The following is a 15,887-nucleotide window of genomic DNA, read 5'->3' on the forward strand; positions in this document are numbered from 1 at the left end:
ATTGAAGGCAAAATGTGTTTGTAGCTTTTGAGGCCCATCAAGTGGAAATGGTTAGCACCCATTTCCTACAGTCTCAGTAAACTCATTTGTGTCACATTACAGGGAGCGTGTCTTGTAGGAGTCTAAATACCAATGTGATCTGCACGTTAAGTGTGCACAAATGTGCCATATCCCATAAGTAATTAAAAATACTGACTTCTTTCAGTCTGTTGTTGATCTATACCTTGAATATACCATTTGGAGGAGAAGTACAACACAGACTGCATAAACAGTATTTTTTAATTTCTTTTACTTACTCAAAGATTACTGATGTATAAGTATTTTTATCAGGGCAGAAACTAATTTCTCATTTAGTGACTTACCACTACACCAATTTATTACCTAACAGTTCTATGGGTCACAACTGCACAAGGTCCCATTAGGGAGGGATCACTCTGTAGGCAGGGCTGTGTTCATTACAGAAGTTTTAGGGAAGAATCTGCTTCCTGTCTTTCTGCTATCTAGAGGCTGCCATGTTCTTTAGCTCAGGACTCTCACGCTCTCTCTGAAAAGCCTGTGATGCTGCATCTCTCTGAACATTCTACATACTCACATCTCCCTCTTCCTCTTCCACTGTTGAAGGTCTTTGTGATTATAAAGTCTCCATCCAGAAAGCCTAAGATAACATCCCTATCTTAGGTTCAGCAACCTTAATTCCACTAGCAACTTTATTTTCTCCCCTACAACCTAACACAGTCAAGGTTCTGGGGTACAGAATGTGGATCTACACATTTGGGACACACTTTATCTGCCTTGTATATCAATAAAGCAAGAAGCAGACTGCTTTCCATAAGAAATGTCTAAGGACTAGAACTAAGAATAATTCTATTTGTAAATAAAATGGTTTCCTGTGGGATTGAGTCCTTAGATTCAATATCAAGGTCATGTTTGAAGTTTTGCCTTTTAACCTCATTATTTATTTGTTTTTGATTTTTAAAGACAGATTCTTGTTATGAGTAGTTCAGGCTGAACCTGAATTCACTATGTAGCTTATGCTGGTCTCAAACTTGGGGTGATCCTCCTGCCTCAACCTCACAAGTGCTGGGATTATAGGCATGCGCCATCACATCCTGCTAGATTCGTTATTTTATAAAAAGGATTTTTTTCTGTTAGACTGTCTTCTTGGATCATCCCTGCTTTCTTCTCTCCCTCCCTTCTTCCATCCTTGGGTTTTTTTTTTAAATCTTTCTACTTTTTTCACTATTTTGATTATAAAAGGATATCACAAAACAAAATATTTGCAACATATGTTTGAAAGGATTAAAGATTTTAACATATAAAGACACCTCATAAATCAATGAGTAAAACACAAAGCAGTCAATAAAATATACAAAGGATATGATATTTTATTTTTACTTAAGTAATTTGGAGATACATTAAGTAACTGGAAAGAAAAGTGAACATCAGTAATAAAAGAAATGCTTATTTATTACCCATTAACTACCTTAGTTAACACAGAATAGCAAGGACATTCAAACATGATGATGTGGCCTATTAAGGAGAGTAGAAGGAAAGTAAACTCTCTACACTGTTTATGGAGATATAAACTCAATTTTAATGCCAGGAGTGGGTGATTATAGTTCTGTTGGTATGAGTGTGAACTCTGCAGAGCTGCAAACACAGTAAAACACTTGAAAATCACTACTCTTAACAGTCAGCTTTACCCATCACTGGGCCAGAAGTCCTGGCATCTACAGTCTAAGGAAATGAGGTATATTTTGGTTCACAGTTTAAGAGGATTCAGTCCATGTACAGGTGGCTTCCAGGCAGAAACAGCATAATGGAAGAAAGTTTCTCAATCCATGGCAGCCATGAAGCACAGACGAGGTTGGAGCTATGGATGAGAATAAAACCTTCTGGGTCCCACCTCTTAATAGCACAGCCAGCTAGAAATTCATCAATGCTTTAATCTCTGATGAATATGGCACCTGCATGATCCATTCGCCTTCCAAAAGTCCCATTTCTGAATTCATGACCTTTGAGGGACCAGTTTAGATGTAGACCTTAATTCTAAAGAATTTTGGTTATGTATGCATTTAAAAAACATAACACCACTGTCACAAAAGTATTGAAAATAGGGATGATGCCAGTATTTATAAAGATGGTGTCTTAGAACTGTGACTAATAAATGGATACAAAAATTTTGCAAGAATAAACCCCAAGTTCAGTGGTATGATTTTGGGTCAACATTGGGTCCACTAAAATTTTATCTTATGAAAGAATATATAATGAGAAAATGTTCGTGATTTGTGCTAAGTGACAAACAAGTTGTAAGACCAAATTTCTAATTGTCTGCATTTACCATTCCTAAAACCCAGCAGGAGACAGAATAAAATATAATTCATCTCTGGATAAGACAGGAAATGATTTCTGTTTTCTTTATTTTTATTTTGTCTTATTTATTTATTTATTGGTACTGGGGATTGAACTCATGATCTTTGCTTGCTTTTCTTTATTTTTTAAATCTATTTTCTATACTAAGATCTCATATTTTTTGTGATAAGTGTTTTAAAAAGATCACAAAAGCTAAATCACGTACTTTCAAAATTTTAATTAGAAATGCATATGCATATTTTCAAATTTACTATGCTTCATCTAGAGTATTTGAATATTCATTTACATTGTTATTCACTATGTTTGGAGCTAGCCCTAGGTATATTTGGATATAACAAGATTGAAGCATAGATAATTTAAGAACCGTGCACAAAACCTTGTGATTGTAACAGTATCAAAACCTATTTCTTGTGATGACAAATTCAGTATTTTTTCCCACTTACACCATAGACGCTTTTGACTCTGCCAAACACTTCACTAGTCACTGAATATTTTTTTAGAAATTTACCACCCTGTCATCAACACAGCCTTTAAGCTGCTGTCTGCTGACCATTATGTGGACATGGCAAGAGAAAAGATAATCGTGGTGGTTTGTAACACTCAGTATTCTGTTGTTCTTGGAACTGTAAAATGTTGGTGCAGGAAGAGATGAGAAAAGGAAGGGGGAAGGACATGTGACTGTCATGTGATCAGAGGGACACTGCTTTCCCAGGCCTCTGGCTTAGTAGTGCAAAAGATAATCTGTGACTTCTGTAGCAGACAATAACTTCAAACAAAGGACCGTGTTTCCAGGATTGGTATAAAAGGAAGTGCTACACTCAGAAAATCTTTGCTGTTAGACTTACTCATCAATTGACTCACCAATTTACTTAGCCTTTGTCAGCTTCTGTTCACTACCATGCTCAAGAACGCAGATGATGAACCTATGATGTAGGATTGTTAAAAGGCCCAACACTAGGATGTGAAGTGAATTAATCCTTTTTAAAATACGTACACCTTACCTTATGGCAAATCTAATATAAGTTGAAAATATCTGAACCCCCAAATGCACTTAACCTATGTAACCTACTGAAGAGCCCAGCTTAACCACAACGCCCACTGTGGAGCATTGGCTGTGTCCCTCATCATGTCACAGTGGACTGGGAGTGGTAACTCACTACTGCTACCTGACACTAGCAGTAAAAAACTGCATTTCAGCATCCAGCAGAAGGATCAGCTTTAAGATCTGAAGTATGATTTCTGTTGCGTGTATATTGCTTTGGTACTATTATGAAATAAAAGTACCCTAAGTTGAATCATTGAAGATGAGGATGTACTGCATAGAATCTGTTGTTATTACCTCACTCAAAGATTTAGTATTAAGCTTAATTTCTTCTTAGAAGTGTGTCAAAATCTCTCGGTCTGAGATCCACAAATTGAAAACATGAGCAACCATCCTACTTTACTTCATAACATCTCCAACCTCAGCTGCCCTGCCTGCTCCATGTTGCCTGCCCAACACTCTGCATCACTGCAGTGCTCCCATTTAGCCTGTTTACAGGTCACTGGAATGACCACCTTCTTTGTGAAACTTGTCCTAATCATCCTGCTCCACACATGTACTTGCCTCTAAATTCCTGGGTCCCATGACCAAGCCAATGTGATAACTGCTAATACTGCCTTTCAACTAGTCTGTGTGATACTTGCCTCTTCAGGAGTAAAGACTGTATCATTAACATACAGCTTCCAAATCCAGTTAGAGAAGTTTGGGTAAGGCATAAGAAAGGGGAATATTAAGAAACACATCCAGTCCAAAGGCAAGGACGGACTTTATGTTTTGAATGGTTTATGGGGTGAACGCAACAGAATCTCTCAGTCTCTGCACCATAGACACTTCAGCTAGACAGTTCTTTGCTTATGAAGGAACCATCCTGTGCACTGGGGAGAGCTTATTGCTATTGCTGGCCTCATCCACTGGATACCAGTAGCCTCCCCTCTCCCACGTTTGTGAATAAAAAGTCCAGAATGTTCCCTGGAGGGTATAATCATGTATAGTTAGGCTCCACTGCAGTGAACAAATGAGGCTTTCTCTAAAGGAGAGGGGAGAAAGGAGATCTCTCAAGCATCTAACTAACATCAGAATTCTTTGATGTTGCTACAAAACTGTCACTTTTTTATAGCTATTACATCAAAAATTAACATCTCTTTGTTTTCTATTAGGACTTAAACTTAATGAAAAACTAACTTCTATATCACAGATCAGGAATTATCCTTCTTTACTTTTTTTATTTAATGGAAATTGTGCACAATAAATTCTACACATTGAAAAATACAAGCCTTTTATATAAAGAACAAAGACCTTTTTTTAGTTAAATCACAGAAATATTTTGCTTTAGGCCACGTAATGGTGCATTGTAACTATAAATTATTTGCAAGCAAAGTGTATGATAATTCCATAAAACTGCCACCCTCTGCTTCCAAATAATACATCTGGAAGGAAAAAGTCAAATGTGCTTCACCCTACAGCAAGACATAAAACTGTTGAAAAAGATCATGTCTGACTTCTTTCCTTTGAAGTTCCTGCTGCATTTCCACGAAGGGCACTGTTACTGCCTGTGCTGTGTCCAGAACTCATGCATTTACACTTAGCCCTTAACCCCCAGCAACTCCAAAGGTGACACTGTTTTGGAGACAGAGACTTTAAAGAGGTAATTAAATTAAACTGAGTTAATTAGCATGGGCCTTATCCAGTATGGCCGGTGACCTTATGAGAAGAGGAAAAGATATCACAGGGAAATTAGGGCCATCCACAAGCCAAGGATAAAGGCCTCAGAAGAAATGCACTTTGCCATCTTTTGATCTTGGACTTTTAGACTCCAGAATTGTGAGAAAACGTATTTCTGTTGTTTAAGCCACTTGCTCCATGGTACTTTGTCTTTGCAGCCCTAGGAAAGCTAATATAAGGAAACTATCTTGTCTTGTAGTAGTGCTATAAGGTCTGTGGTTTCCCCATTATCACGAATCTGTGCATCTGCCATGTTACCTGGATGGACTGGATAGAATTTAATACCCAGACTCATGGTGAGGTACCAATATTACTCAAATTAGACATGTTTCCATGAGGATATTTACAGGCATTTAGAAGAAAGAAAAATGGAAACTCTGAAAAGTGATGGACAGTGGATGAAATTAGGGATGGAATTTTCTTGCTGCTTCAAATACACCCTGGAAGTTGACCTCAGCCTTCTCTGATGATGCTCTGAGAAAACCAACCAATGATCTCTGGTGCAGTGACAGATGCCATTCTTAATTTTAAAATATAATTCTGGTGCTTCCTAGCTGAATGCCACAATTTCATCAGTTATGCTTCTTTTTCTGTATCTAATAAGTAGGGTGTCATGGATTGTATAAAATAGCTACTGCCTCAGCATCTGCTTTCAGACCTGACATAGTTGTTATACTCTACTCCCTCTCATCTATTAAGACCCCATCGTTTTTTGTGATATGGCCCACTAATTCCTCATCCCACTCATTCCAAAATGAACATCAGCCTGAAAGCCATGTCTCTAAGTTTCCCCTTCATGTGTGTGTACTTTCAGTGAGACAATCCACAACCCCTCAGGGAAAGCCGAAGGATAACACACGTGGTCCTGCGTGGTTCTGCAGGTCCTTGCCCCCAGTAAGTTCTAGTTGAGCTCCTGCTGCCTACAGGTTTCTACTGCCCCGCCTCCCGACAGCACCCTTAACCTCTCTGGACCTGTGAGTAATACATTTTCTGCTTCATGCATTTTGATTTCATGTCTTCATTGCACACACACACAGGAACCTAATTTTCTCTCTGGTCACAGATCCTCGAGAGAATGCTCAGTCTGTTTTAAAACCACTCTCAAAATGGATGAAAAAGATGTGGCATTTTTAAACAGTGGAATATTTCTCAGCTATAAAAAAGGATGATCTTGAAGCCTTCACAGGTAAATGGAGACAACTTGAAACTATCCTCATAAGTGAAATAAATAAGAATCATATTTATAAATATCATATTGTGTCTCTAGTATAAAAAGAAATAAGAACTGTAGGAGTAATAAACCTCAAAATGTGTAATTGCTAATGTAAAAAGGAGAGGGAAAGAAAGTGCTCTAAAGGATATATATGTTTAAGAGTGTAGGATTGATAACCATATTTCTAAGTTTTTGTTGGATTATTGAACAGAACTGTTTGCAGTCTCACCGCTTGAATGTCCACTTTGTATGCTTTACTTTTGTAACTTGAACAACTATTTCTAAGAAGACAATATGTAATTTATCAACTAGTGATTTCTTACTATTTATTTTTTGAAATTATGTATTATTTCTATACTTTTTCTGTTTTGTTTTGTTTTCTCTTTAAATAAAATTAAAAAAAAACCACTCTCAAGGCGGACAGACCTCAGTCCACATTAAATGAAACCATGACAATATATACCATGTCACAGGGTTAATATGGGGCCTGCTACCTGAAGATGAATTGATTAACCCAAGTGATGGCATGTCTGACCCATGGAAGGCAATCTGGCAAGTGATAGGTAATAGTTATGCATGTGCCCTACTTGTTAGTATAATCTCTTCGACTGTAATTTTCATTGTTTTTACATATTTCGTCTCAGATTCCAAACTATGAAATGTACAGTCTTGAGAAGAAGGATCTCCACACAATATTTAATTTCATGTAAAAACAACTTTTTTCTGAACTATTATTATTTTTGTTTTGGGAAAGATTATGAACACTAGTTAGAGATATTCTGAATAAATCAGTTTGGGGAAATATATGGTAAGCTAGGAAAAATTATAGTTTAATCAAAGACAGTATGATTATGAATTAACCATAAATTCAAATTAAGGACAAATAAAATATATCATTTATAGTAACAGTCACATATTCCATTAAACATTGCCATTATTTCATATTGCATATTTAGAATTTACAAATTGCTGATTTTTCAACATGGCAGAAGTGCTCCACAGTTCTTGAGGAATTTGAAATATTGTCTCAAATGTTCTTACTGTTATAAATATACACAGGAAATAATTTCATGATTATGGTTGCTTCAAAGCACTGATGTGAAACTAAGGATGATTTCATTATTATTTCACTTGCTTAAGTACTGAGATGAGATTTTGAATTTATTTATAGTAGCAACTTTTCAAACATTAATTTATTTGCATAGTTATTAATATATTCTAGACCCCTAAAACTCTTTCATTTCCTAAAGTTTACAGTATGATTTCTAGGTTTGCATTACTGGAAACATTGGATACATAGATTAGATTTGATATCAATGGATCACAATTATATAATTATTTTTATTATTATAGAATGAAAACAAGTCTTCATTTTAGAAGATATGAAAATGAACACAATGCTACTATTTAAAAATCTCAAGTTTAAAATTTATAAAATCTTATAAATTATGCTGTCATATTTACAAATCGTGAGAATATTAGCACTGCACAACATAAAAAGGTGCCATTTATTTACATATTGAACAATTCATTTTAACAATACTTGTAACTATAAGCACCAATCACTTCATTGAGATTATAGTGGAAATCAAGAGGAAAGTTGCAAAAAAAAGATGCAAAAAAAAAAAAAAGATGCAATGAAACAGAAAGGGCCATCTGACTATGGTGAGACAAATGTATTAGATTCAGCTCATCTCAACCACTGCTTCTTAAATAGTTATGATGCTTTACATAGTAAAGCACTGAGATGCTTAAAAAAATATGATGACAGGTTAGAAAAGGAGGTAAAGAGAAAAAAGAGATGGAAGAAAAAGGTTGCAACCACAACCTTGTTCTTTATCAGATGAGTGTGAGAAATTTACCCAGTGTTTATGTTAGAAAAATAGTTTAATGTATCGAATAGGTACACATAGTCAGCACATTCACCTTTCATTTATAAAATTAGGGAAAAGCACCTCAAATTCCCCAGATGAGCTGGCCCCATTTAGAGCACTAACAGGAAACTGCCCACCTCTAGGGGATTTCTGCCACTGTTCTCCATAGCCCCTTCCTACTTTGGTCAAAGTGGGCGGGGCTCACTCTTTTGTTTGGTCCTGACAGTTTAAGAAGTGGATGTACACCAGCACCCTTCACCTGCTCCTCCCCACCCACCACAGTCACCCATTGTGTGAAAAGCCACTTTCTCATGGAGATGGAACATTCACAGCAAATTTCTATAAAAAGGCAGCTACTAACAATGTTCACAGTAACATGAAATTTCCTGGAAGCAGTTTTTACTATGGCTAAGGAAATCATTTGGGGCACCATGACTTTAATGGCACCAGAAAAATAACAAGGCATTAAACAAGCCTTATCCTTAATAGTCTAGAAGAGACAGAATTGGGGGAAATATTCAAATTACCCCAATCCAACTAATGGCACATCAATCGATGTAAATCCATTACTCAAGGTTCTTTAATAACGCCAAAGTTTCTCCTAAAGTCAAAAAAGAAGTGTCAAATAAGGTGACTGGCTCCTCAGATTGTGCTAGAAAGTGCTGCAGTAGTCACTGCAGTTTGGGGAGAGAAAATTGGATAGAATAGGGAAGGAATGCAAGAACAATTTCAACTCCAACTACAAATATGAATGGGTTCTTACAGTTTCCAATGATCCACGTAGGCAGGAGGACTGCAATTATTACAAGTTGGAACAGGGCATGCAATTCAGGCCCGAAGAAGGTTTTCAGGGGTCATTTGGGTTGAGCCCTCACTTTCGAGGTGAAGAAGAGGGACCCAGAGGGGGTGCTGATTTCTGTGAGACAATACAATGACCTACCTGGGCAAAGAGATTTAGAGCCCAGGTCTCCTGTCACTTCTTTTGCCTCTGAAAAATTGATACAAGTTGACAGGAAGGACTGAGGTCTGGAAAGGTGGTAGAAGTTGGGAAAATTATTCAGCTCTCAATGCACATGTAAGTAAGTGATACCTTCACTTCTTCTGTCTTCAATTCCAAAGGAAACAAAAAGCTGTACTCACCCATGGGGAAAAACTCACTCATTTTCTTTTTGTAGATTTTGAAGTCAACTTCTAGGAAGACACAGAAGATGATCCGATCCACCTAGAGGCAAATGATAAACACTCAAAATGAAAGGGAATGTGGCAGGTATTTTACCACAGCATGTCCTAGAACAAATAAAAACGAGTGGAAAAGCCTCAAATAGATCTTTGGTGTTGTCCTGGTAACTTCACAGACCTGAGTGAAGTTCAAGGTGTGGGTGGGTGTGTGGGTGTGTAACAGAGAGAGAGACAGGGAAAAAGAGACAGAGAGACAGAAAGAAAGAGTGTTTATGAGTGTGTGTGAGTGTGTGTGTGTGCTCCACATATAAATAAACCCACAAGCTCTTTGGTGGAAAGAGTTTACATAAATCAAATAAGAAATAATAAATGACAATAAGCCACTTTGCAGCAAGCTATAAATAAGAGCTGAGATTCCAGCAGGATACCCAGACTTTATGTTCTATAAAACAGCCACATGAGAGGTATACAGCAGAATGACAATAAAGTATGTCAGTAAACAAAGCGCTCTTTGTCCTACCCTTGTTAGACAAATATATTTATCAAACCTGTTAGAATTTGAACATGGCCTAAAGAGCTTCCATGCAGTTTAATTTGCACGAAGTCACTTGCTTTTAGCCTAACACCCTTGGAAATGTAACAAATAAAATGTCATTAGTTAACAGTGATACAAGGTCAATACAGCATTTAATTTGGTAGATACTGTTGAATAAGTAAGCATCACCTCAAAAGTAAAATGTATACACAGTGCCTTTTCTCTTTTCAAGAGCTTCTACTGGAAGGAGTTTCTTTGGAATGTTTACAGAGCAATGTGATAAACAGAGGCAGGAGATGGAGTATTCACAGTAATTCACCTATATGTGGCTTTAAATCAGTGACTCCATTTTGTGTCTTGAAAATAAATACCCCTTTACTTCCTTTCATTTTAACAATATCAAAAAAGTTTTAAAATCACCCAGTCCATCAAAGTGCAACTGGAAAATTGAAGAGAAGCACGGCGGGAGGAAAGGAAAGTAGAGGTATGAATGCAGCAGGACAAAAAAGCACTTAAGTGAGTGCCATCCTTCTAACACTTCGGTTTTCCCAGCCAAGGCTGTACCAAGATCCTGTTACCAAGAACAGACAGAACCCTATGAGACACAAGATCTACAAGCGCATGAAGAGAAGGCTGGGAACCTGGGTATAGGCTGATCTCCACTTCAGCAAGGCTGAAGCCCTTCTGGGCAGTTGCTGGACTCTCCTGCTGTCATAAACAAAGGCCATGCCCCTGACGTTGGTCTCATGGGATGTACTAGAAGGGAAAGCAGCTGGACTTCAAAAACAGAAATACTGGCATACAGATAACCACATTTCCTCTCTTCTGTTTTTGCTTTCCGGTCTGGGATCTGATCCCGCCTGCAAAATCATGCATGTTTCTACAAATGCGAAAACTGCCCTATTTATTCACTCTCCAGGTGAATGGTACACTTGGTTGAATCAATGATTAACCCTGTGAAATAATGAATGTGCATTTCCATTCTCCTTACGGTGTGTTTATATCCTGTGGCTAAAGCTCAGAATCATAATGTTGAGTAATGGAAATGAGTTGCCAAAGGGCATATACTCTGTGATACCATTTCTACATAATTTTAAAGCATAAAGATGCAACAGTGCAGAGATCCATTTATGAGTACAACTAAAATGACTACTTTACAGGTCATTAGTCTGAGGTGGCTCCAGAGTCTGCAGTCCCCACGTAAGCAAACTGAGTGCAAATAGCAACAAGAAACTTAAGGTCAACCAATCAGAAACCGCCAACAACCTTCTAATTAGCATATTGTCCTTGGTATGATTCAAATAAGACTACATATCCACTTCATCCTTTCAAATATTTTCTTTGTCTTGTATCCATGTTCACCCCAAAAAGCCCCTTGGTGTACTCTTAGGGGACCCCAGAACCACACGCGGTTTGGAGCCGCCGAAGTTATAGATCACTGTCTGCTTAGACAAAATCTAATATTTCTGTATGCCTCAGATTACCTTTTACCTGTACTGCTACATAGAAAATACAAAGGGATGACACACTCGACTTTAGAATGGGGAGGATTTCTGGGAATGGTGGGAAGGTAAAGGAATGGATAGCTTTTGTATTGAAATTTTATTTATTTAGAAAAAAGAAATGATAGAAATAAGATAAAAACTAATAGCATTATCTATGGTGAAAGATACATAACTATATTATTTTCTACAGCTTTTTTATGTTTGAAATACTTCATAATTAAATACTCTAAATTTAGTTATAAGATTATGTTTGACCACATTATCTTCCCTTAGATAACCTATCCTCCACCTGTTCTGGGCTATGGTTGTTTCCAAAGATCATAATTATACTCACTTCTATATCTAAGATGATGACTCATTTCCATCTAGGTTTCAAGTGGTCAGGTTATTTCTGAAATCACCTTACTCATAAAACAAATCCAAAAAATATGGAAATTAGGTTTCGACAAAAATGGAAACCTAAGAACAAGCTCACCTACCTCATTTCTACCTATCCCTCTCTGTGTTTCAGAGTAGTAAGACATGCTCTTTGGTCAAGGGTGTGTGTGCGCATGTGTGAGTGCTTGTTTGTGTGAGGAAACTTAGTGCTATTCTTTGCTGTCAAAGAGACTTTTAATATCATACATACGCCCCACATCCAGGTTTGCCAAATATTGTAAGGAATTAGAGGCCATTTTAAAAAACATATTAGAATCTGTTACTATGGAAATGATTTAAATCCAAAATTTAGCAGCCCTATTTATTTTACCCAAGAAAAAGTGGATGATGAAAATGAAGCAATTTTATTTTAAACTAACTGAAAAGCCCAGTTCTCTGTCCTTATCTTTAGGTATAACACTGAAAATATCCTGGCAGAAATTTTACCAAAGAATTTACCTCATTCACGTGCCCTCATAGGCAGGTAAGTGAACAGGTTTTATGTATGTGTGCACACATATGTTCTCTGGGGTGCTGATGGACAAGAAGTCATTTAGCTGACACACTGTTCATAAACTCATCCTGGGTACTGATCACTCTACTCCACAGCCCTCCACAGAGGTAATGATACTGTTCCTCTAATTGACAGAAGGATCAGAGGGATCTAAACTGTTGAATCTAATAGGCCTTTGATTATGGCAGGAATGATGTTAAGAGTCTTTAGAATCATCAAAGGCAGTAGATGTTCTGCTGTCCCTTTGCCTACTGTTATACGCAATCATCACACCAAGTGAAGGACACAGACCACATGGAGAATCCAGGTGGAGATATGCTGGCCAACAGCCCAGCTGCAGATGCCCTTTAGATAATTTCAGCTCTGGCTATGGAGCCACCCCAGCTGATGCCACATGGAGCAGAGCTGAACCATTCCTGCTAAATGCTGATCACAACTGCATGAGCAAAGATCTAAACACATTACTAGAAATCCTCTATTTCTTCAGCTTCTCCCTGTTCCTATGTTTCAGGGTCTTACTTTCTTGGCTATGATGTTCTTGACACTTGCTGAAAAGGTCAGACTGAATGGATCCAGTGAGCAAAAGCCACTTGGAAGAATGTGGAAAGTCTAACTGGTACATTGTTGAGATTGAAAATTTGACTTGTGCTGAGGAGGAAGTCTCTGACCTTATGATCCATTCTATTCTGGGACATATTTCATAAGAATGAAGAATGATTCACTATTGAGATGCAGGAGCTCAGTTTCAATTATCTTTTAAAATCTGAAGCCATGGGAATATGGGAGACTATTAATTTATTTGGTCATATGGAAGACTATTAGTTTATTTATCATCTTTTAAAAGAGCATCGTCAATTTGCTAGGCCTGGTTCATATCATTCATTCACTAGAGAGCATGAATCCAGAAATTGAGTAACCTTTTTCTTGGGATGACAAGTTAATATAAAAATCTTGGGTGCCTAATCTTCACATTGAGCCTTGCTTTTGTGGTATCACCCAGATGGGAACCTTTGGGTTTGAGTCTCTTGGCCTGCCACTAGTTCTGTCACACTGGGAGGCCTCATCTCTGCAGGCTCCAGTTTTCATGTAGGTAATGTCTCTACATGTATGTGGACATGAGAGGGTCGTATTGTATCATCTCAGTAGTTTCTGTCTCCTCCCTGTTTTATGGTCTATTTCTGTGACATATTGGCAGTACGTCACATCAGTGAGCAGAGGCTCCATTTCTTTGAGTAGTTCTAGCTTGAGGTTGTCCCCAGAGGCCATTCTGTGAGGTCTGTGGGTCGAAGCACAGCTGCAGCTGATGCGCTGGGAAAGGGGCTCCCAAGCTCTGGGCAGGTGTTCAACACCCAAGTTGGGGTGACAGTTGTTTGGTTTCTCTAGCTCCTGCTGGTCTCTGCTTTGGGTTCTGAGCTAGGTGGGTACACATGTTGCTCTGCAGTGAGGACACTGTGTCTCCTGCAGGGCAATGCAGCATTGGGGTTCAGTGTAACTTTTGGCATTTTCCTGAGTTTATCTACATGATATTCAAAAGGATGATATTAACATTACATCGGTTGAGGTTCAGTCAAGGAAGCTGAATCCTGAGTGATGTAAGAGTTTTATTACAGCAACTAGATCTCATCCAATTATGGGAGAAAGACGGAAGTAAATGTTCAGAGCAGGATGCTTGGCAGAACAGACAGAATTTCCTAGTCAGGGCCTTGTTCTGGATATTTCATTGAATATCACTTAGAGAAGCTCACTAAAGTGCAAAAAATAACAATGTTGCTTTTGAGAGAGAAGTAACTTGTCAAGGTTACTTAAATACCGATTACTTCCTACAAAATGAACTTTTGTTGGTTCCAACCCATCTTCTCAGCCAGTATCCTAAAGCAGTTATTCATCCACTCTTCTGTAATTAACTTTACATATTAAAAATGACTCTTAATTTATAAATAAATTGTCAATAAAGTGCAATCGATCCCCAATGCAAAATATAAAAGCAAATAATATAAATGATATCTTGTTATTTTTTGGAATTAACAACATGAAATGAGGCAGCTTCATAGTTTAACCAGGAGCCTTCTGAAGAACCAGGTGGTACTGATCTTGTATCACTAGTGCATGGTACACATCCTCACATATCACAGGAGCTCTGTGGCGATTTGTAATGTAAATGGCTAGGCAAACAGACTTCACTAATACATATGTTTTAATGAGGTCTGTTTATGGATAGTTTTTCAAAATGTCTGGTTCAAGAAACAAAAATACTTTGACGATACTTAGAAGGTAGACTTTGTTTTATTCTTGCCAGAAAACCTGTGCCCAGAATTGTAGAGGACCCTGGATATGTTTTCAAAGAAAAAAAAATTATATAAAGTTATCTATTGTTTATTATATAAAGTTACATGACTTACATTGTCATCTGTTCTTCATTGATGTTATGCTCAGTACAATGGCTTTCTAGGACCACAGAATTTTTTTTTTTTTTGGTTAGGTTTTCAATAGCAATCATTATATCTATAAACTAATGCATTAAAAACTAAATTTTTAAATAAAAAGATAATGTCAAGTATGAAGAACGACATAAATTGAAATTAACTTTCATATACAACTTTAAGGAGTGAAATTTAGTGCAACCACTTTGGAAATTTATTTGCCAGTGTTGATTGAAACAGTTGAATATTCACGTACCCTAAGATCTAGCAAATTCCTTGGTAGGTAGACACCAGCAAAGTACACTATGTATAGTACATGTTTAAATTTCAAAAGTTATTAGAGTAAAAGACACATTGCCATTAATCCCCCTTGAGATGTTCCCCTGTACTCCAAACACACTTGCCCCATCATTCTTGTCACTTTCTGAGGCAGTTCTGAAAGTCCACTTTTACATTTTTATGATGTGTGACAAAAAATATGGTGAATGGTGATATCACGTGCCATGCAATGGAGAAATGGCCTTGTAAAAATATTCCAGCATGTACTCATCTATTTCATTCACCAAATTGGCACTTCTGGATGTACTGTGAAGCCAAATAATCACAAACAGTAAATATTTTTAATGAATTCAGGGCATCAAGGCAGCCAGAACAATGCAATGAAAGACCCTGATAAAAGAAGACTTCTAGAACTTCTTCAGAAAGAGGCAAGAATAATGCGGTAAGTGTGTTCTATATGAGGGAGTTTAATGACAATGTGTCTTTTACTCTAACAAATATGTTTTTTAAATTTAAACATTCACTGTATTATTAGATCACACCTTGTACATTAATGTTCACCAAAGAAAAATGCCAAGATGTTCACAGTTCTATTTGTAATATTTTTGAACTGCCCATAAATGACAAAATGAATAAGTTAATTATGATGTATTCAGAGAAAGGAATATTACAAGCCAATGCAGAGTGAGGAAATGAAAAAAAAGAACTACAATTACACAAAAAATATAGGTAAACCTTATAAACATATTTCAAAAATCATCCAGAAAAAAATACACATTGAATAATTCCATTTCTATAAAGTTCAAAACCATTA

General features: G+C 37.1%; 1 protein-coding gene across 2 annotated transcripts in view; it reads right to left on the reverse strand.

Annotated features, from left to right (window-relative positions):
- Macrod2 (mono-ADP ribosylhydrolase 2) overlaps positions 1–15,887 on the reverse strand; it is a 1,970,011-nt gene that overhangs the window by 169,146 nt on the left and 1,784,978 nt on the right. For both annotated transcript variants that reach the window (XM_063248672.1, XM_063248671.1), the window contains exon 9: positions 9,365–9,446. In XM_063248672.1, coding sequence (XP_063104742.1) covers positions 9,365–9,446 — 82 coding nt within the window. The remainder of the gene's footprint in view (positions 1–9,364; positions 9,447–15,887) is intronic.

Source organism: Cavia porcellus, unplaced genomic scaffold (assembly GCF_034190915.1).
Source record: "Cavia porcellus strain 051 isolate PalLab524CR breed Dunkin Hartley unplaced genomic scaffold, mCavPor4.1 scaffold_5, whole genome shotgun sequence".
Lineage (NCBI taxonomy): Eukaryota > Metazoa > Chordata > Mammalia > Rodentia > Caviidae > Cavia > Cavia porcellus.